Here is a 22,085-nt window from a genome sequence, read left to right as displayed (position 1 = left end):
AAAAAAAAAAAAAAAAAATCAGTGGTATTATTATAAATCAAAGTAAAACTTGAAGATAACTTAGTATAAGGAACTTCAGCTGGGCACAGTTGCTCATGCCTGTAATCCCAACACTTTGGAAGGCTGAGGTGGGCGGATCACTTGAAGTCAGGAGTTTGAGACCAGCCTGGCCAACATGGTGAAACCCCATCTCTACTGAAAATACAGAAGTTAGCTGGGCGTCGTGGTGTGCATGTAATCTCAGCTACTCAGGAGGCTAAGGCGGGAGAATTGCTTGAACCTGGAAGGCGGAGGTTGCAATGAGCCAAGATTGCAGCACTGCACTCCAGCCTGGGAGACAAGAGCGAAACTCTGTCTCAAAAAAACCAAAAGAAAACTCTTATGTCCTTTACCCTGATTTACCTATTATTAACATTTTAACTCATTTGCTTTGTCATTTCTGATTCCATATGTATTTTTCCTGAACCATTTGAAAAGCCTTAGATGGCTGTCCTTTCCAAAGTTGAAATAGAATATTAACAAACGGAGAAATAATGTATGTACAAGCATGTATGATGATTGTAAATTTCACTAATATGTGAGGAAACAGGATCAGAATAGTTAAGTAATGTGTTGAAGAAAATGCAACCAGAACCAAAAGGTAGGGCCGGGATTCAGATCTTGGAAGAAAGAATAAACTGTGTTACACTCCCAGTTCACTGCTGGCCCTACCGTGTCACGGAACTGGATGCTTGCGGCTGCCCTTGGAAAGTGCTACAGCAGCTCAGCTTTCCCTGCCTTTGCTGACCAGGCTGGGCCTAGCCCTTGGGTGGCGGAGAGGAGATGAGGCTGGTATAGGTAGTATTTCCTTTCAGGAGGTAATGCAAAGAAAGGACAGTATGTGTAATTACCTTAAAGCCCTTTTTATGGAAACCTGAGTGCCCAGAGATAAAAATATTTGAGAATGTTCTATATAGCACCACTGCTAATGGTCAAAGACTGAGGTGGAAAAAAAATGCTCAAGTGTCTAGAAAAATGGCCAAATCAATTATGGCACACTCATTCAATGAATTACTCTGTATCCACATGAAAGGATGAGGTAAACCCATATATGCTGATGCAGAAAGACTCACCGTTAAGTGGGACTGACAAACCGCAAAGCACTATGAATAATGCCAGCCTATTTTTGCTTATTTGAATTATATGTAGAAAAAAATGTGGAGGCATATGTCCCAAAGTGATGGCATGATTATATCTGTGGGACAATCATAACAATAAGAGTGGCTAGCTCATGCCTAGTGCTTAGTGCCCAGGGCAGCTCCATGCACCGCACCCACGGCAGTCCTCTGGGCTGAGGCTGAGGCTGAGGCTGTGTCCATTTACACCTGAGGGCGGGGCACAGAGAAGTAGAGACACTTGCCCAAGGTCACAGAAGAGACAGAAAATGGAGCCGGAATTTGAACCCAGGCCTGTGGCTCTGGAGAACACATTCTAAAGTGGCTTTGCACTCTGGATAGTTAATTTCTACAATGTCTAAATTCTGAATAGTAAATGTGTTATTTTTATAGTCAGGAGAAAACAATAAAGCATTTTGTGGAAGAGAGAAGTACTCACATGCTGATCGAAAAGGAATGCTGATCTTGCCCTGGATGCTGCTGATGGCGACAATGTGGCCTTGCCTCCTCTTGATCATGGACGGCAGGAGCGCTGAGGACAGAGGCAGGGGCTTAGGCAAGTACCCTAACTTCCAGTCATTAGTCAGAGTGAGGGAGAATGGTGAAAACCCCTTAGGGTGAAGGACTATCTGGGAACTCCTAGCCTCCTATGCCCCACAGAGTGCCAGCAGGCCAGCAGGAGGGAGGAGAGAGGCAAGGAAACAAGGACGGAGGTCACTAGAGATGGGTAGCTCAGTTCCCTTTTCCTGCTGGAGCCTCTCCCCAGATTGAAATCCGTGGTGGGATATAACAATTTCCCACCTTGTAGGGCTTTGCAGGCACCATGAAAAAGACATGTAGGTAGGCAGGGCGCAGTGGCTCAAGCCTGTAATCCCAGCACTTTGGGAGGCCGAGGCGGGTGGATCACGAGGTCAAGAGATCGAGACCATCCTGGTCAACATGGTGAAACCCCGTCTCTACTAAAAATACAAAAAATTAGCTGGGCATGGTGGTGCGTGCCTGTAATCTCAGCTACTCAGGAGGCTGAGGCAGGAGAATTGCCTGAACCCAGGAGGCGGAGGTTGCGGTGAGCTGAGATCGCGCCATTGCACTCCAGCCTGGGTAACATGAGTGAAACTCCGTCTCAAAAAAAAAAAAAAAAAAGACATGTAGGTAAGGCTGCACCAATGAGGCTGTCACAAAGGAAAACATCTTGACTAGAAACTATAAAGCAGATACCAAAACTGTTAACAATAACACCCACTCCAGGGCAATAGAGAGGATGGAGACAGGGAACGTTTCGCTGAAAAGGATCCACGTGAAGTAAAAAGAATTGGCAACATATCACTTGTGACTGCTGGTTTCTCAAAACTGTTACCTTTCGTTAGAGCAACTGGGCCAAAGTAGTTTGTCTCCATGACCCTCTTGTCCACATCCACTGTGGTGTCCATGATGGTACCACGGTAGCTGATCCCAGCATTATTGACAAGTATGTCCACACAGCCAAAGCACTGCAGGATCTCGGCTGCTGCTGCAACTATGGCCCCAGGGTCCATGAGGTCGAAGGTCACCATGTAAGGCTTGTGTGTCTGCACCTGGTCAAATACAACAGACACCAAATTCACTTTCTGAGTGACAGGCCATCTGAGGTATGTACAGATGTATGTAACTACAGATCACTAAGGCTCAAAACAATAATGAACTTTATACTTTAAGGAACTAGAAAAAGAACAGCAAACTAAACCCAAAACCAGCAGAGGAAGAAAATATTATAATAAAGACTAAAGCACAGATAAACAATATGGAAAAGCAGCAAAAATCAATGAAACCAAAAGCTAGTTCTCAGAAAATATCAACAAAATTGAGAAAGCATTCACTAGACTGACAAGGAAAAAACAGAGAAGACACAAATAACCAAAATCACAATGAAGGTGGGACCGCTGACTTTACGGAAATGACAAGAGATGATAAAAAAGATTATAAGAGATTATAAAAAATGATTATAAAAGAATACTGTGAACATTATTTGCCAACAAGTTAGAAAAACTAGAATAAATGGATAAATCTCTTGAGAAACACAAATTACCTAAACTGACTCAAGAAGAAATATAAAATCTCAGGAGACTTATAACGGATAAAGAGATTGGATCAGTAATCAAAAACCTTCCAGCAAAGAAAAGTCCTGGACTGGATGGCTTACTGGTGAATTCTGCCAAACATTTAAAGGATAATTAACACCATTCCTTCTCGTACTCTTCTAGAAAACGAGAAGGAGAAAACACTTCTTAATTCACTCTGAGGCCAGCATTACTTTGATACTAAAGCCAGATTAAAGATATCACAATAAAATTATAGAGTAGTATCTCTCGTGAACATAGATGCAAAAATCTTCAACAAAATACCAGTAAATTGAATTTAACAGCATATTAAAAAATTATTCACCATGACCAAGTGGGATTTATCCTAGGAATGCAAGCAAGGTTGGTTCAACATAGGAAAATCAGTCATGGTCAGGTGCAGTGGCTCATGCCTGTAATCCCCAGCACTTGGGGAGGCTGAAGTGGGAGGCTTGCTTGAGCCCAGGAGTTCGAGGCCAGCCTGGGCAACATAGCAATACCCTGTCTCTTTAAAAAGTAAATTAAAAAAAAAAAGAAAATTGATCATTATAATACACCACATTAACAGAATGAAGAAAAAAAACCCACTTGAGCATCTCAAGTAATGCAGAAAAGAGATCTGACAAAATCAAATACCTTTTCAAGGTAAACATACTCAATAAACTAGGGATAGACCAAAAATTCCGCAACACAGCAAAGGATGTTTATGAAAAACCCACTGATAACATACTCAGTGGAAAGAGATGGAAAGCCTTCCTCTAAGATCAGGAACAATGCAAGGATGCCTGCATTCACAATGGCTGCTCAACATTATACTGGAAGTGCTAACCAGAACAATTAGACAAGAAAAAAAAGAGACCCAATTTGGAAAGGAAAAAGTAAAACTATCTCTGTTTGCAGATGGCATGATTCTATATATACGGAATTCCAACAAATCCACAAAAGCTAAAGGGTTAATTAACAAACTGAGCAAAGTGGCAGGGTACAAGAACAACATCCAAAAATCAGCTGTGTTTCCATACACAAACAATAATAATCTGAAAAGGAAATCAGGAAAGCAATTCCATTTACAATAGCAGTTAAAAAAATTAAATATGCTAAGGTTTGAATGTGTCTTCCAAAACCCATGTGTTAGAAACTGAATCCCCAATGCAATAGTATTGAGAGGTGGGAACTTCATGAACGGATTAATGTGTCATTGTGGGAGTGGCTCCCTTATCAAAGGATAAAATTCAGCCCCTTTCCCTCTCTCTCACCCATGTGATGCCTTCCTACATGTTATGACGTGGTAAGAAGGCCCCTGCCAGACACCAGACCCTCACCAGATGCTGGCCCCTCAAACTTGGATTTCTCAGCCTCCAGACTTTGATAAATAGATCTCTTTAATAATTACTCAGTGCTGGCACTCTGGGAGGCCAAGGTGGATAAATCAATTGAGGCCTGGAGTTTGAGACCAGCCTGGGAAACATAGCAAGACCCTGTCCCTACAAAAAAATAAAAATTAACCCAGCACAGTGGCCTGTGCCTGTAGTCCCAGCTACTCAGGAGGCTGAGGCAGAGGACTGTTTGAGCCTGGGATTTTCAGGCTGCATCAAGCCAGGATCACACTACTGCACTCTAGCCTAGGTGACAGAGCAAGACTATGTCTCTAAAAAATAATTAATAATAATAAAATAAAAATAAAAATTACCCAGTCTCTGATATGCTGTTACAGCAGCATAAAACAGGCCAAGAAAAATACTTGGCAATAAATCTAAGCAGGTGAAAGGCTGTACACTGAAGACTATAAACAATGCTGGCGGAAATTAAAGAAGATAGAAGTTCATGGAAAGACACCCTGCATTAACGGAATGAAGACTGTTAATGTCAGAGTACTACCCAAAGTGACCAACAGATTTGATGTTATTCCTGCCAAAATCCCACGGGCAGCTTTTTGCAGAAATAGAAAAAATAATCCTAAAATTCATATGGGAATATGGTGGGCCCTGAATAGCCAAAACACTCCAGAAAAAGGACAGTTGGAGGACCTCAAAACTTACACAAATCTACAGCAATTAAAACGGTATAGGTCCTTCTCCCCGCCCCCGCCACACCCCGCCCCGCTTCCTGCCCTCATGCTCCACCGCTAAGGGGGAGAAAAACCAGTAGGATAGACATATAGACCAACTGAATAGAACAAAGAACCTAGAAATACACACTTCAAATATGTCATCAATTGATCTTTGTAAGGATGCCCATTCAATGAGGAAAGGACAGTCTTCAACAAGTGGTGCTGGGAAAAGCAGATAACCACATGCAAAAGGATGACACTGGACTCTTAGCTAATAACATATGCAAAAATTACCTCAAGTGGATCAATCACCTAAAATGTGAGATTTAAAACTATAAAACTTATAGAAGAAAACACTGGAGGAAATCTTCACGATGTTGGACTTGGCAACAGCCTCATGGATATGACACCAAAAGCAAAGGCAAAGAAAAGAAAAAAAGCACAAATTCATCAAAATTAAAGGCTTCTGTGCACCAGAGTACTAAGAAAATGAAATGATACTGAATGGGAGAAAATATTTGCAAATCACATATCTTTAAGGGATTAATATCCAGAATACATAAAGAACTCCTAAACTCAACAACAACAAACAACAACCTGATTTTAAAAGCAGGCAAAGGACCTGAACAGACATTTCTGTTTTTTGAGACAGATTCTCACTCTGTCCCTCAGGCTGGAGTGCGACTGGGCCAATCTCGGCTCACTGTAGCCTCCACATCTGGGGTTCAAGCGATTCTGCTGCCTCAGCCTTCTAAGTAGCTGGGACTACAGGCGTGCACCAACACACCTAGCTAATTTTTTCATTTTTTGGTAGGGGCGGAGTTTGGTCATGTTGGCCAGGCTGGTCTCGAACTTCTGGAAGTGATCCACTTGCTTCGGCCTCCCAGAGTGCTGCAATTACAGGCGTGAGCCACCGTGCCCGGCCCTGAATAAATACTTCTCCAAAGATTTATAAATGATCAATAAGCACATGAAAAGATGCTCAACATCATTTTTAATTAGGGAAATACAAATCAAAACCACAGTGAGGAGGCTGAGGTGAGAGGATCACTTGAGGCCACAAGTCTAAGACCAATCTGGGCAACATGGTGAGACCCTGTCTCTATATAAAATTCAAAAAAAAAAATTAGCCGGGTGTGGTGGCACACGCCTATAGTCCTAGCTACTCAAGAGGCTGACGTGGGAGATCACCTGAGCCCAGGAGTTCAAGGCTACAGTGAGCTATCACTGTGCCACTGCACTCTAGCCTGGGTGACAGAGCAAGATGCTGTTTAAGAAAAGAAAACGCTTTCTGCCCGTGGACGCCGCCGAAGAAGCATCGTTAAAGTCTCTCTTCTCCCTGTGATCATGTCTAAGTCAGAGTCTCCTAAAGAGCCAGAACAGCTGAGGAAGCTCTTCATTGGAGGGTTGAGCTTTGAAACAACCGATGAGAGCCTGAGGAGCCATTTTGAGCAATGGGGAATGCTCATGGACTATCTGGTAATGAGAGGTCCAAACACCAAGCGCTCCAGGGGCTTTGGGTTCGTCACGTATGCAACTGTGGAGGAAGTGGATGCAGCCATGAAGGCAAGGCCACACAAAGTGGATGGAAGAGTTGTGGAACCAAAGAGAGCTGTCTCAAGAGAAGATTCTCAAAGACCAGGTGCCCACTTAACTGTGAAAAAAATATTTGTTGGTGGCATTAAAGAAGACACTGAAGAACATCACCTGAGAGATTATTTTGAACAGTATGGAAAAATTGAAGTGATTGAAATCATGACTGACAGAGGCAGTGGCAAGAAAAGGGGCTTTGCCTTTGTAACCTTTGATGACCATGACTCCGTGGATAAGACTGTCATTCAGAAATACCATACTGTGAATGGCCACAACTGTGAAGTTAGGAAAGCCCTGTCAAAGCAAGAGATGGCTAGTGCTTCATCCAGCCAAAGAGGTCGAAGTGGTTCTGGAAACTTTGGTGGTGGTCATGGAGGTGGTTTCGGTGGGAATGACAACTTTGGTCGTGGAGGAAACTTCAGTGGTCACGGTGGCTTTGGTGGCAGCCGTGGTGGTGGTGGATATGGTGGCAGTGGGGACGGCTATAATGGATTTGGTAATGATGGAGGCAATTTTGGAGGTGGTGGAAGCTACAATGATTTTGGCAGTTACAACAATCAGTCTTCAAATTTTGGACCCATGAAGGGAGGAAACTTTGGAGGCAGAAGCTCTGGCCCCTATGGTGGTGGCAGCCAATACTTTGCCAAACCACGAAACCAAGGTGGCTATGGCGGTTCCAGTAGCAGCAGTAGCTGTGGCAGTGGCAGAAGATTTTAATTAGGAAACAAAGCTTAGAAGGAGAGGAGAGCCAGAGAAGTGACAGGGAAGCTACAGGTTACAACAGATTTGTGAACTCAGCCAAGCACAGTGGTGGCAGGGCCTAGCTGCTACAAAGAAGACATAATTTAGACAAATACTCATGTGTATGGGCAAAAAACTCGAGGACTGTACTTGTGACTAATTGTATAACAGGTTATTTTAGTTTCTGTTCTGTGGAAAGTGTAAAGCATTCCAACAAAGGGTTTTAATGTAGATTTTTTTTCTTTTTCTTTTTTTTGCACCCATGCTGTTGATTGCTAAATGTCTGATCATGACGCTGAATAAATGTCTTTTTTTAAAAAAAAAAAAAAAAAGAAAAGAAAAGAAAAAACAAGGCCTGGTGTGGTGGCTCACGCCTGTAATCCCAGCACTGTGGGAGGCCGAGGCGGGTGGATCACGAGGTCAAGAGATCGAGACCATCCTGGTCAACATGGTGAAACCCCGTCTCTACTAAAACTACAAAAAATTAGCTGGGCGTGGTGGCGCGTGCCTGTAATCCCAGCTACTCAGGAGGCTGAGGCAGGAGAATTGCTTGAACCCGGGAGGCAGAGGTTGCAGTGAGCCAAGATCGTGCCATTGCACTCCAGCCTGGGCGAGCAAGATTCCATTTCAAAAAAAAAAAAAAAACTTTTAAAGTCATCACCAACCCCCATTCCCACCCAATGAGTAGAGCTTAGCCAGGTAAAACAAAAGGGAGAACAAGAGAGAACCTTCTAAACTCACAGTGCTAGCCAGCAGGGGCACTGGGATGTAAACCACTGGACAGTTCTCCCTCCCCATGCAAAGGGCCCAGTTTGCTGTAGAGACCTGCCGCCTTCCCTGGGACAGTGTGACACATGGAAGTCCTGCAGCTCAGCAGTCCAGGAGTGGGCCACCACCTCCTCAGTGCCTAAAGAAGATGGCCTGCACTCCTTCCCCATGGAAAGCACACCCCTAGCTCACCTTCGTGGCATGAGAAGCAGTGAGTTCTCTTATGAGCTCTTCCAGGGCCTCACCATTCCGGCCACAGAGCACCAGCTTAGCACCCGCAGCATAGAAGACCTTTGCACATTCTAAGGGAAGAGAAAAGAGCGTTAACAGCCATTCTTCCCCAGTGCCGCTCAGTTCAAATTCACCCAGTGTTGCCGTCTGCTGTTTCACAACCTTGACGTGTCTATGTTGGCCCCTGCTGTGTGGCCCAGCATGAAGCTGGGAGCTAGGGCCCAGTGCAGGGCTCATATCCAATGCTACAGACATCCACATGGCAAAGAGAAAGGAAGGCTGAGATGGACAGATGTGTTAAGTACCACACTCAGAACACCCCATGATACTTCTGTTCACCTGGATCAGCTGTGAGCATCACCCATCTTCACAGCCGAGGGAGCTCAGCGTCACTCAGGCAGGGGCTTGTCCTGACAGGCAAGGACAGTTAGGGCCAGCTATTATGGTGCCGTGCCCTGCCAAGGCTGTGTGGTGGCACTACCCAGGCACAGCTCTCCTGGAAATACATGGTCCTGTAGAAAGGCTGGGGCAGAGGACTGAGGCCTTTCCAAGGTCTGATGGGCTGTTTCCCAGGAAGTCCTTGAGGCAGAGGGAGCAGAGTGCTTGAGGGGCCACAGGCAGATGGGGCTGGGACAGAAGGTCTAACAGCCTCACTGGCTACAGAGGGGTCAAGTCAGTGCATGGGAGTGCCTGCCACACGGAGGACCATGAAGGGTGCCTGCCTTTGAAAAGGCTCAGTCCCACCAGGCAGGAGGGAGTGGGGACACTGGAAGAAAGCAGACTCTACGGAGCCCACCGCACTCCTCCAGGTGACAACTGATGAGGACTTCAAGTAAGACCACAGCAGGCACAGTCCGAAGCTAGTCAGACACGTGCTCCATATTGTTTTGGTGGCAAGAAACAGAAACTAAACTCACACTGGGGTAAAGCAAAAAGAGAATTTGCCAGAGGGATTGTGGGGTATCTCAAGAATGGAGAGGAGAGCCGCAGGGCCGAAACCTAGGAGGGACCTAAGTGCTGGCTGCAGGGGCGCTCTCACGTGTGGGCGGGCCCCAGAGCTCACATCCACACGACGCCCCTGCCGCACAGTTTGTCTTGTCTCTTCCCATCCAGCCCTGATACAATCCCAAGGAAGGCTGTGATCTGCCTTGAATGGGGGCCCCAGAAGAGTCACAGGTTAATTCTCCCGTGGCTAAGCAGGAGGGCCCGACAAAAAAAAACCCAGGACGCAGGAGGGTAAACCCTCAGAACCGGGGGTGGAGGACTACCCTGTGGGGAGTCAGGAAGGAAACAGTGATGGGAGGAGAGGAGGCAGAGGGTGATGCTGCCACTTCTTGCTGAGCCTTCCCTGCAGCATATCCTATATAAATAAATAGTGCCCTGAAAATGTGCATACAGCTTATGAAAAGCAGCAGCCCAGCAGCCAAGAGAATGGACTTGAGCTAGACTTGAGCTCCGGTAAGTTAGAACCTCTGTGTTTCTGACTTTCCTCTTATTTAGGATGCTTTTCATCTATCAAGCACTGTGGTAAGAGATTACCTACCTTAGCTCATTCGGTCCCTGGGCGTGTGGCTGTGGGACCGAATGAGCTAAGGTAGGTACTCTCCTACTGCAATGCTCCCTAGATAAACAGCACTACCGCAGGGTCAAGTGTCGTTTTTGTATTTCTATTTATCAAAAATTTTTTTTCTAGAGACAGGGTTTTGCTCTGTTGCTCAGGCTGGAGTGCGGTGGCACAAGTTCACTGCAGCCTCGAACTCCTGGGTTCAAGTGATCCTTCCACCTCAGCCTCCAGAGTAGGTGGGGCCATAGATACTCACCACCATGACTGGCTAATTTTTGTGTTTTTGTAGAGATGGGGATTTTGCCATGTTGCCCAGGCTAGTGTCAAATTCCTGAGCTCAAGCGATCCTCCTGCCTGGGCCTCCCAAATTGCTGGGATTACAGGTGTGAGCCACTGCACCCAGCCACATGTTGGTTTAGAGGCACTCCTGTCCTCATCTGAGGTATAGTCTCCCTCAAATGCTCACCAGCAGATCCATACAGGATACCTCGGCCCCTGACCTGACACCAAGTGAGCCACCGACTTGGTTCCAGACCAAATCTTAGAAGCCCACGTGACCAGGTGGTGCCCTAGCTCCCAGTTCATGGACGGGAATGGCCTTTGCAGGCTAGTTCCATCTCAGGGAGCCAGATGGTGAGGGGCCAATGCTGCGGGGTCAGAAAATCAGGACTGCCATCTAGCTCCTCAGCTGGGAAGGAAGGAAAGGTCAGAGGGGCAGGCAGTGGGTACTGAATAGCCCTTCCCTTAAAGAAGTGTCAAACTTCCTTAAAGCTAGATGGGCTCAAAACAGGGGAGGAGAGGAAACTCCAGTGTCCTTCAGCACCAGGAGTCCTAAGAGGCCTGAGGGGAGGCTCCCTGATGTCTGTCTCATGGTGTAAAGCCTCCCTGTGGTTCACAGCTCCTCATTCAGCTCCCCACACGGCACTGGCTCACCCAGGTGCCTCTCCACAGACCTGACAGTCTTTGGGAAAGAGGTGCTAAGCAATCTCAATCTAGACACACCATCTTCTTTGAAGGACATGAGGCTGCTGTGTTCATTGGCTCATCCCGACAAAATGTGGAAGCTCAGAGAGGGCACCCTGGGTACTGAGGGCTGGTCCCAGCGCTCCAGCCCCACCTGCCCTGGTGCACTTCTCAGCAGAGCAGCAAAGTCCCCACAGTAAGGAGGGGGGTGGTGGCTGCACTCCAAGCCAGATGCCCGCATTCCTGAGGCTAAAACTGCTCATCCGGTTTAGAAATCATTCCCAAAGGTTAGGAACGTTCGGCCCTCCTTGCTTCCTCACCCCATTTTGTCTTGTCCTGACCAATGCATAGGACATTTGTGAGGGCCACCAAAGGGTGCAGATACAGAACCAAAGGTGGGAGGCCCACAGGAGTCTGAACAACTTTGGGAAGATGACTGCCTCAATTCTGCTTGAGTTTTGCTTCCTAGCAAAGCTAAAAAGAGAGGAAATGAAAGTTTGTGTAGGGAGTGACAGAAATGAAAACAACAGGTTGGAAGGATTCCATTTTCATTTCTTGAAAAAGTTGATACTGGAAGGTAGGAGGGTCCAAGGAGAAAGGAGAACAACTCCAAGGTACCGTATGTGAAGGGCTGTGGGTGACTGCCCAGTGCCACCGGCACGCCTGGCTGGAAATCAAGAGAGCTGTGCACAGCCATGTGGCTAAAGCTGGAGGAAGCAGGCATCCAGAACGTTCTGTTCCTTTAGTCAGTGGTCCCACTATTCTACAAGGACAAGCTCAAGAAGCTTAAATACAAAACAGGAGACAAGATAGGATAGATATGAAAACTGAAGACTCATTGCATAGCTCCAAACCTTCTGGGTGGCTGCACAGCAGGCAGAGCCACTGAGGACAGCATATAGCTCTGCCTCCTCAAAGTAGTAAGGGAACGGCAGCGCATCCTTGGCGACATCAACCGTGGCTGTACTTGACATGGCCAGTTAAGAATCTGCCCTACTTTATCTGGAGGGAGGGACTCTTCTTCCCAAGAAGTTAAGTGGGGCAGAATATAAGCGGTGACAGGAACTCAGGAAAGGCCTGACATCTTATGATACATAGACAGGCCTGGTGACCTCTGTGACATTTTCTGTTCCCTTCATAATCTTGGTGTCGGGAGAGGAGATGCAGAATGAAGATGACAGCATTTTTCTCAAACATCCACGGATGGGAGCACCTGTGACGCAGAGCTCCACCTCTGCCATCTCTCAAATGCTCTTCAAGGACTTTCACAAAATGCTTTTCTTTGAGCTCAAGAGAAGTGGCTGCTGACCACTCTATATATAGTAACTGAGTAAGGTCAGAGGACCGATGATGGCAAAGGGCCTGTGGACAGCTGTCCCTGCAAAGGTCTGGATATCCAATGACAGACATGGTGTTCACCCATGGAGACCTCACCTAACATCCACAGTGGTGCATAAATGATTCCATACTCCCTAAAGCCTTCTGAGGCCACCCCTGGCCAACTGCAAGTCAGTTCCACTACAAAGGCCCATCTGCTCCTCTATGTTCATGCAGGACCCAACTGTTTATGGGTCCTTGTGCGACCATGCTGCTCCCACCTCTGGGCCCATCTGGAATGTCCTGTCTCCCAGCCCACCTTTCCTTTTACCTGGCCATCTTCCCTGCTGAAGCTTTAAGACTGTGAGTTCTAGACAGAGAGATGTGGGTTTGACTCTTGGTTTTGCACCTTCTGGCTGGAAGTCCTAGTCATTCCTTCTCTGAATCTTAGCTACGAGAAGTCAATGAGATAATGCATGTAAAAATGCTTAGCACCACCCAGCACATTTACATGTGCCTTGACCCCAGCAGGCTGGTTTGGGAGCACACGTTACTGCAATGGCAATATACAGAGAAAAGTCCTTGCCTTTCTCCTTACAACAGTTGACGGTGACATCCTTAAAGGAAGGGACCCTGTCTTTCACACGTTGGTCCTAGCACCTGGCCCACAGCCTCCCACTTAGCAGGTGATCCATCAGCTCCAGCTGAGCTATCAGCAACCAGAAGATGCAGCAGCGGGTGGGGTCACCACAATTCAGGGGACTCCTCAGCCTTCTTCCATGGAACTCCTCAGCCTTCTTCCATGGAACTCAGCGTGAGTATGGATGGCAGATGGTGTGGCGTGTGCATGTGCAATGTGCCAAGTCAATATACGTGTGTGGCAGGAAAACAGCAGAGCTCTGTAACACATAGCCTTCCAGAAATGGGAGAAGGGGAAGCCCAGATTTTGACACTCCAAGCCAGTGTCCGGGAATATCATTCCTGAGACTTAGAAGCTCATGGTATTCACTGGGTTGCAATGCACCTAGAGTGGGACCCTGGAATGGCTGAGGTGCCATTTATCCTGTCTCGGGCCTTGCTGAGACCATACTGAGGGTACAGTCAGGGGCCTGGCACTGGGATGGCAAGGCTCACAGTGTGCATCAAAGCTATGAACTGGAGGTCCCCGCTGAATCCAAGAAAAGACATGTTTTATTTGGTCCTCATAGAGGTAAAAACATGTTTTTAATTAGCTGTCCCTATTTGGAAATGGGGAGATTTCACATAAAATTCCTACCTCGGCAAGCAACTGGGGCTGAGCAGAGCTGCCCTGCGAGGGGTATGCATCCCATCCCACCCCCCAGGGCCAGGCTGCTTTGCTCACTCTTGCCTCCCACCCTGATGCTGAGTCATTTCTTAATGTGCTTTGGCACCTGCTTTTCCCACTTGGACCAAGGACAGTGCCATCCAGCCCCCTTCCCTTATCTGCACTTCCTGCTGCCGCTTCGGGCCTTTGTGGTGGTGATCCCTGTGTGGCTGGGAAGCTCCTGATCCCTGCTGACTTCTCCCCACCCCCTGGCAGCACTGCCTCCAGGACCTACCTCTGCCCAGCCCTGAGGTGGCGCCTGTGATCACCACCACAGCGTTCCGCACATAGGCCTTCCCGCGCACCCACTGCAGCAGCCGGAAGAGGCCGAAGACGCCCAGGCAGCCGAACAGCAGGGGCAGGACGGCTGTGGAGGTGATGAAGTCCATGGCCCTCACCTTCAGCAGACTCTTCCTGGAAGAACCAAAAGCAAACACACCAGTAACAAAGTAGCAGAGCTCAGGGGACTTGCCTAGGCTCTTCCTCTCATCTGATAGGAATCCCAGATCTTTCTCTATGGACTCCAGCTCTAAGCCCCGGCAAGTATTGTCCCAGGCCCTACACCCTTGGCTGACTGTTCAGCATTGCGGAACTTCCTCCTCTCACTCAGTACTGACAAGAGCAGACAGAAAAGCCACAGGCCTTGTGCTGCCCCTCAGGGAACAAGCGGAGATTGCCATTCAGCCTAGGACGCGGTCACCCACAGTGTTAACAGGAAAAGGTCACGTGTCAGTACTCACCTTCTCTCCTTTGGAAACCTGCGTTGGCCTTACCTCAAATAACGCCTGTTTTCAGTCTCTGAATATTTGTGAAACTAGAAAGGGTTTTTTAAAGGAAAGGAAAAAGAAATTGTACCAGTCCTACCCTCTTCAGAGTAGACCCTGAGAGGATGGATGTTTCTGGGTGGGGCAGCCCCTCCACTGTTACTGTGAGGGCCACAGATGGACTTCTGACCGCAGGCCTCACAGACGCCCAAAGGGATTCGTTGCAGGGCCCTGTGCCAAGCACCAGCATGGGCTCCAGCCAGGGAGTGTGCTGCCCCGCTGTGCCTGTGGCGTGTTCCCGCCCAGCATTCCACATTGAGCCATGGTTGGCCAGGTGAAACCCGGAGGCTGTATGAGTGTGTGTGTAACAGTGTGCAGCTGATTCTCGGGAAATATGTGCTTTTCCCCCACCTGCCCTTACTTCTCCTGAGCCTCCCCCATTCCTCCACATTCACCTGTCCGCCTATACCCAAAGCAGGAGATGAGAGGGAGACCTCATCTCCTGGTGACCTCAGCTGGTGAGGACCATGGTAAGCACCATGTGCTGTCACTGGAAAGCAATGCCCTGGAATCCACTTGAGGAACAAGACAGAGTCTATGAGACAGAGGCTCATGGTCCAACTCCAGGGCTGTGGTTTATGAGCACAGAATCCTTCTCAGGAAAGAAGAGGCTAGAAACCAAGAAGAGAGTTCTGGCAAACCAGCCTGTAGCTTTAAATTATTCATCAGCTTGGAGCAATGATGTAAAACCTCACCCACCTACTTTAATATCCCATCTCAAGCCCACTTTAATATCCCATCCAGGGCATCAACTCTGGATGCCAGAGTGAAGCCAGGAATACTGCGGACTCCCAACATGCATCTGTCTATGCACCAAGTCGCTTTGATCCTGAAGTTCACGTTCAGGTGGCTGTCCTGATCTATGCTAAACTGCCCCCTGCAAGAGGATTCTACCGCAACGGGAACTGTCAACTCAACTAGTTTAGCATTTACGTTTTCACCTGCTTTTCCAGATACACTTGAATTCTTTTTTTTTTTTTTTTTTTTTTTTTAATTGAGACAGAGTCTCACTCTGTCACCTAGGCTGAAGTGCAGAGGCGGGATCTTGGCTCACTGCAACTTCCGCCTCCCGGGTTGACGCAATTCTCCTGTCTTAGCCTCCTGAGTAGCTGGGACTACAGTCACACACCACCAAGCCTGGCTAATTTTTGTAATTTTAGTAGAGATGGGGTTTCACCATGTTGGTCAGGCTGGTCTCAAACTCCTGACCTCAGGTGATCCGCCCACCTCAGCCTCCCAAAATGCTGGGATTACAGACGTGAGTCACCACCCCTAGCCACACCAGAATTCTTGACCATAAAAAATAGCCACATTCTTAGACTGTAAAAATGAGTTTCCCACAAACTGCCACTTAATCCACTTCTGAAAGCTCCTCAGCTACTATCTGCCGTGTGGCTACAGCTCCCTCTTGCTTTACACTAGGCCAAGCCTCCGCTGGATGAACTGGGGATTAAAGCGGTATCTAAAGCACCAAGCTCTTCGCCCCGACACTACTGGTACCATCCCTGCCCCAAGAGGAAGCTCTGGCCAGGTATTCTTGCCTGCAGGCTATGCTGGGTCCTAAGGACCCTGTGTCTGGAACCTGGGAAGTGCTCGGGAAAGGTGGAGAGCAGGCACCAAGGCCTGTGCCACTCCGGGTTCTGTGGGCGCTGCCTGGAGTTCTGCACAGGACCAAGATCCTGAAAACAGGGAATGTGGGAGGGTTTCCCAGGGGAAGGAGGGATAAACAGTAGGAGGCAGGAATGGTTGCCAGTTTGTTGATATAACTTTACCAGAAAATTATAACAATTGACAGAAAGCGAGAGCAGGCTCCAGGTAAGTAAGTATAGCTTAGAACTTGCATGTAATAAGCTGGGTGAGGAGTGCAGGCTTGGGTAGAGTTCAACCCAGCTGGATGGCTATTTGCTAAAAGCTTTTTTCTCACTGCAATCCCAGGTCTTTGTACCAGGCAGGTCTCAGGGTAGGACTACCCTGCCTTGTCCAGAATAGCCCAGGGACCAGCCACTGCCCACAATGAGCTTGAGGTGTGAAAGGAGTGGGGGCCTGGGCTCCACTAGGCGTGCTGGGTGAAAACTCCTCTGAACACTCCTCCATGGGCTGCTGGAGGCCAGAGCCTGTGAAGTCCACCCCATTTCAAACCTACAACCTGGGGCTGAGGTAGAACGCTGCTGAGATTATGGGGGTCAAGAGCCAAGTATGCAGCCTGTTGCTTCCCAAAACTCAGAGACCGCCTGAAAAACACAAATCGCAGCATAACAGTGGCAGTGCAGGGGTCGTGAGGATGAACCTGAAGCCAGCCTGGCTGGGGTCGTGACACCCGGACCCAGTCACTTGGCAGCCTGGCAAAAGGGCCTCACTGCCCTGGGCCTCGGTGTCCTCTCTTCTGAGCTGACATTATGAAAGGACCTGCCTCCTGGTTTGTTACAAGGTTGGATGAATTCATCTGTGTGCACAGAGGCACAGCTGCCACCAGCATCATTGTGACCCTGACTAACTCAAAGTTCCTGGCCCAGGACCTCACCCAACAATCAGACTCCCAAGGCTCTCTGTAGGGACCCCTGGCTTATGAACAGTGGTTCTTTCCAAATAAAGGAAGTTCATTAAGTGTCCAGTGTTGTTTAACTGCTATATCTTCATAAACCCTTCAGTTTAATCAAATTAACATATAGGAAAAAGCTCTACAACATTGTCAGCAGTCAGGCTCTCATGTCCCGACTTTTATGTTAGAAAATGTGGTTATCAAGGCCAGCAAAGCAGGAAAGAGCAGACAGGTACTAAAATGTCCCTCAACCCCCTGCTCACACCCCAGGAGGAGCAGGATGAAAATAAACCAGCCCAGCAAGGCTCCCCAGTGGAAGATGATTAAAGCTCCCAACAAATTGCACTTTCATGCAACCTAATTAAAACTCAAGCCAGCAATCTATGACATGAAGAAAAGAGAGAAAACTACACACCGTCTTGTATACTTCTGAGACTCCTTGAGCACCTGACACAACATCCAGCCTTGGTCTCTTGGCCCTGGGGACCACTTTGCCTGAGGCAAACATGGCACCAGGTGAATGGGATCCATCCTTGGCCTGGGCCGCTTGCTGTGGGGAGAGGGCACGTTGCATTCAGTCTGGTGGGTTGCTATCAAATCAGAATGCAAAGTAAATTAAAAGCCACTGCCAAGGCCGAACACAGTGCCTCACGCCTGTAGTTCCAGCACTTTGGGAGGCCAAGGCAGGGGGATCGCTTGAGCCTGGGAATTCAAGATCAGCCCGGGCAACATGGTGAGATTCCGTCTCTACAAAAAATACGAAAACTAACCAGGCATGGTGGTGTGCATCTGTAGTCCCAGCTGCTTGGGAGACTGAGGTGGGAGGACTGCTTGAGCCTGGGAGGCTGAGGCCCAGTGAGCCAAGAGTGCGCCACTGCACTCCAGCCTGAGAGGCAGAGTGAGACCCTGTCTCAAAAAAAAAAAAAAAAAAATCCAGTGCCAACTCTCCCCTGCTGACACAGAACGACCATGGTGGGAAAGGATACCCCAGAGCAAGCCGTTTATCTGAGAATCAGGTTCAATTCCAGCATAACTTTCCTGACCAGATGAAGCTGTTCATGTTGATGGGTCCCGACTCCTTCTAGGAGTTTTTCAAATTCTGAAAGCCCTCCTAACTGTTCCACTCTTCAGGGCATGTGGCCACACTGCTGGGCCTCCTTGGGCAGGGAGAGGTGCCAAGCCCAGCCCCGGGCCCTGTAACACGACTGCAGTGACAACAAACAGGAGGCAGAGCCCGTGCCAAGGCTGCCTGTTGGCTGTGGCCCAAAAGCCCTCCTTTATCAATTACAGCACTTAATATGGCTACCTAGGAACCTGGACACACACAATTTTGTTTTTTAATGCGCTTGTCTTTGGAAGTCAGGATGGCCATGAGAACTAGCCAGGGAAACCCCATCACCTTGCTGTGATGTCCAGGGCTTTCTGCCAACAAGAAGGACAGCTTCGCAGTGGGAGAAACAGTGTTCTAGCTAGCCACATTTCCAGATTAGGAAATAAGTCTACATAAAGCATGGTCAAAGGGAAGCCTGTTTTCTTTGAAAATGACATACAAGAAGGGCTTTAATATAATTTATCAATCACGTATTTTATACCAAAATCCTTGTTAGCTGCTAGTTTCAGATATATAGCCAGATCATGGACTGAGAAGGCAAGACTGATTGTATAAAAAGGGACTGGGAAAAAATATCTTGCTCACAATGTTCAGCCTTTGGAGATCAACTTATAAAAAGAAAGGACAGAGTCCATCCAGCACCACTGGGAGCCATGGCAGAAAGCAGGACAGAGACGTGGGGAGAGAGACTGAAGCCAGAAAAAGGTGAGAGCCCCTCAAATAGAAACCACAGTGCACACGGCATCTGGAAGCAGAGGGCACCACCTACACATGGCATGTATGCACTTAGCCACACCCTTAGTCCTCGGGCAAGAGATCCAAAGCAAGGTCTCGCACTGATGCTGAGCCTCACGAACCGGCCTGAAAAAGGGACAGAGCTCAGGGGCTCACATACCAATGCTGTCTGCTTGTATTTTCATCCCTTGCCAGATCAATGAGCTCTAGACCCAGGTTAAGAGTGCAAAGGTGGCAAAGCCCTTCTAAGGGTGAGTGTTCCCTGGGCCCAGGCAGCCAGAGTTCGGGGCTCCTTCCCGTGATTCTGGGATACTGCTGCTCCTTTGCTTTCTGCAGAACCCCCCACTGTCTAATTCCCTCACATCAGTTTCTGCAGCTCATCCACCCTTTAAAGAGCTTCTGGAACCTCAAATTAGACATGAGACTATCACCAAGAAATCAACTCTGAGCACAAATGTCACCCTTTATGCCATCCCTTCCATTCCTTCTACTTTGGCCAGAATTCTCCATTGCATTTCACAGATGGAATCCGTTCCTAAGATTCCTTTCTCTCAAGCTTTTTTTTTTTTTTTAAAGAACTGTTAATAAAAATAGGTCGTTGGAATCTACTCAGAAACCACACAAAGAAATTAAACTACTAACAGTCACATCTGAGAATCAAAGGAGGGGATCTCAAAACCTACTAACGTTTTTCTAAAAATAACAATTTCAGGTCTTTAAGAAGGATTAACCATGAAATAATTTGCCATGTTACACACAAGGAAATCGGGCTAAGGGGCAGAGAGGAGTTCCGACTGGAAGGCAAGACACTGAAACCACACGGCACAGAGTTGCTGAGCACTGCTAAAGCAGTCAGGATCCTGTTCCCACAAACCTATACCTACTATTTTATGTTATAACCAATGGCCAATTCTGATCAGCTGCTCTATTTAAGGTGACATAAACTATGGGTCATGCTTATGACCTGTTTCTTAAAATATATTTGAAAGTTTCTGTCATTTTCAGAAAGTAAAGGCAGGGTCAAACTGCTTTTTTTGTTTGTCTCAAACGTCTGAGAAGCCATGGTTAAGGCTGCCTTCAACTGAAAAAAAAAAGAACAATATCCTACCTCGGATGGCAGCTACCTTGCCAGTGGCGGGTCCTGGCGCCAGTGTCTTCTCTGGTCTTTTGACCTGGGCCAGAGGACACCTGCAGGTCAGCAAGCCCTCCCTGGAATGCCTAAACAAGCCACGGCAGAGTGGCCTGTGGGGTGTATTTTCAGAAGCCAGCCTTCAGGCCCCTGGTTTAAAAGAGTACAGGCTGGCTTTCATAAAAATAAAACCTGAAATAAGACTGGAGATTTCAGACCAGGCTCCTGAGTGTTCAATCCTGGGAAGAGCAGCCACGTTGAAGTGAGCTCTGCTCTTCAGTAAGACACTGAGCACATGCTTCCCGGCAATCCCGTGGCGGGGCGGGGGGGCGGTGGGGAGCAGGGAGAGGTGCCAAAGCCCAGCCCCGGGCCCTGTAACATGACGGCACACGACTGCAGTGACAACAAACAGGAGGCAGAGCCCGTGCCAAGGCTGCCTGTTCATTACAGCCCAAAAGCCCTCCTTAACAATTATAGCATTTAATATGGCTACCTAGGAACCTGGACACATCAATTTTGTTTTTTCACGTGCTTTTTAAAGTGAATTTATATCAGGCACAGTGACCAGTGACTCACGTCTATAATCTCAGCACTTTGGGAGGCCAGGGTGGGTGGACTATTTGAGCTCACAAGTTTGAGACCAGCCTGGGCAACACAGTAAAACCCTATCTCTACCAAAAATAAAAAGTAGCTAGGCAGGGTGGCATACGCCTGTAGTCCCAGCTACTTGGGAGGCTGAAGTGGGAGGATGGCTTGAATGCAGGAGGTGGAGATCATGCCATTGCACTCCACCCTGGGTGACGGAGTGGGACTCTGTCTCAAAAAAAAAAAAAAAAAGTGAATACTGGAAGACGCTGGACTAATGTCACTCTTTCCTGGAAAACACATGAGAGGCCCAGGCCCCCCGCCCCGACTCTGAGAGAAACTGGACAAGCACTCACCGTGGTGGTGAAGAAGAGAAAACACCAGGTTGGCATGGGGGAGGGGGCAAGGCCACCGTGCTGCAGACTTGCTGTGCAACACGGGCAGCTTCATTCACTGCAGGAGACTAAGCACACTCACATCAGAATGGGGATGATCGCTCCATTGGGAAAATGCATGGGAAGGCACTTTGTAAATGTGAAAATCTTGAACTCTGCTGTTGAATCATAAACTGAAAAAAGACAATTCCCAGAGAGGATTTCAGAAACATTCCAAGCAATAGCAGCCAAGTTGGCAGCTTTTTTTAAGGACTCGCCATGTTTAAGTATGTTTGGTAGAAAGACCAACCTTATTCCTCCACACCCACACCAGGGATCACCTCAGATCCTGGATGTTGTACACTCATCCGGTCAACTACACTTCCTGTGTTCCCTCTGGTACCAGGCACGGGGCTAGGGCTGGGGTGGAGGGCAATGAACGAAGGAGAAAAGCTGTCTGACCTCATGGAGCCAGGCTCTATGGGAGACTGACAATACACAAAGACACACAAAAATTAAATAATTGTGATAATGAAAGAAACAATCAATGTAAAACAACAGAGAGTAGTGGGCTGTCCAAAGTGCAAGCCTTGCCTGAAGATTTCATTCAAAGTCAGAACAATTCAAACTGCTGTGCTGGCTGAACAGCAAGCAGCACCTGGCCAGGGCCACTGCTAATTTGTCACTCCTAAATCAGATTATTGTCTTTAAAAATTATGTATAACAAGAGCAACAAGACAGACAAGACGCCAATGTAAGTATGAGGTCAGAAATCTAACAGTTCAGAAATCTAGTTTAAAAGGAGATGCTAGAGCATCAACCAGAGTATCTAAGAGGAACTATATGCAGGCATCAGTTTCAGAAACTTAAGAATAAAGCAAGGCTGCCAGGCGTGGTGGCTCAAGCCTGTAATCCAAGCACTTTGGGAGGCCGAGGCGGGTGGATCACGAGGTCAAGAGATTGAGA

At 47.8% G+C, this 22,085-nt stretch overlaps 2 protein-coding genes across 6 annotated transcripts in view; one reads left to right on the top strand and one right to left on the bottom strand.

Annotated features, from left to right (window-relative positions):
- The window catches only part of DHRS7B (dehydrogenase/reductase 7B), a 94,841-nt gene that overhangs the window by 6,645 nt on the left and 66,111 nt on the right, over nt 1–22,085 (bottom strand). For 2 of the 5 annotated variants that reach the window (XM_017510561.2, XM_017510560.2), the window contains 4 exons: nt 14,058–14,236; nt 8,595–8,704; nt 2,512–2,728; nt 1,594–1,686 (listed from right to left, as the gene is read on the bottom strand). In XM_017510561.2, coding sequence (XP_017366050.1) covers nt 1,594–1,686; nt 2,512–2,728; nt 8,595–8,704; nt 14,058–14,236 — 599 coding nt within the window. Of the gene's footprint in view, nt 1–1,593; nt 1,687–2,511; nt 2,729–8,594; nt 8,705–14,057; nt 14,240–17,600; nt 17,736–20,139; nt 20,463–22,085 lie in introns of those variants that run through there. The other 3 variants (XM_037732111.1, XM_017510562.2, XM_037732112.1) reach the window with 3 other exon arrangements.
- LOC108290680 (heterogeneous nuclear ribonucleoprotein A1-like) lies at nt 6,580–7,641 on the top strand. The gene has a single exon (XM_017510564.2). The coding sequence runs from the start codon at nt 6,648–6,650 to the stop codon at nt 7,608–7,610; it is 963 nt and encodes a 320-aa protein (XP_017366053.1). The 5' UTR covers nt 6,580–6,647; the 3' UTR covers nt 7,611–7,641.

The sequence above is a fragment of the Cebus imitator genome, unplaced genomic scaffold (assembly GCF_001604975.1).
Source record: "Cebus imitator isolate Cc_AM_T3 unplaced genomic scaffold, Cebus_imitator-1.0 Scaffold441, whole genome shotgun sequence".
NCBI classification, from domain to species: Eukaryota; Metazoa; Chordata; class Mammalia; order Primates; family Cebidae; genus Cebus; species Cebus imitator.
This window is presented reverse-complemented; position numbering and strand designations above follow the sequence as displayed.

Excerpts from the sequence above, each read along its gene's own strand:
- LOC108290680 (XM_017510564.2), top strand. The coding sequence starts at position 6,648 with ATGTCTAAGTCAGAGTCTCCTAAAGAGCCAGAACAGCTGAGGAAGCTC.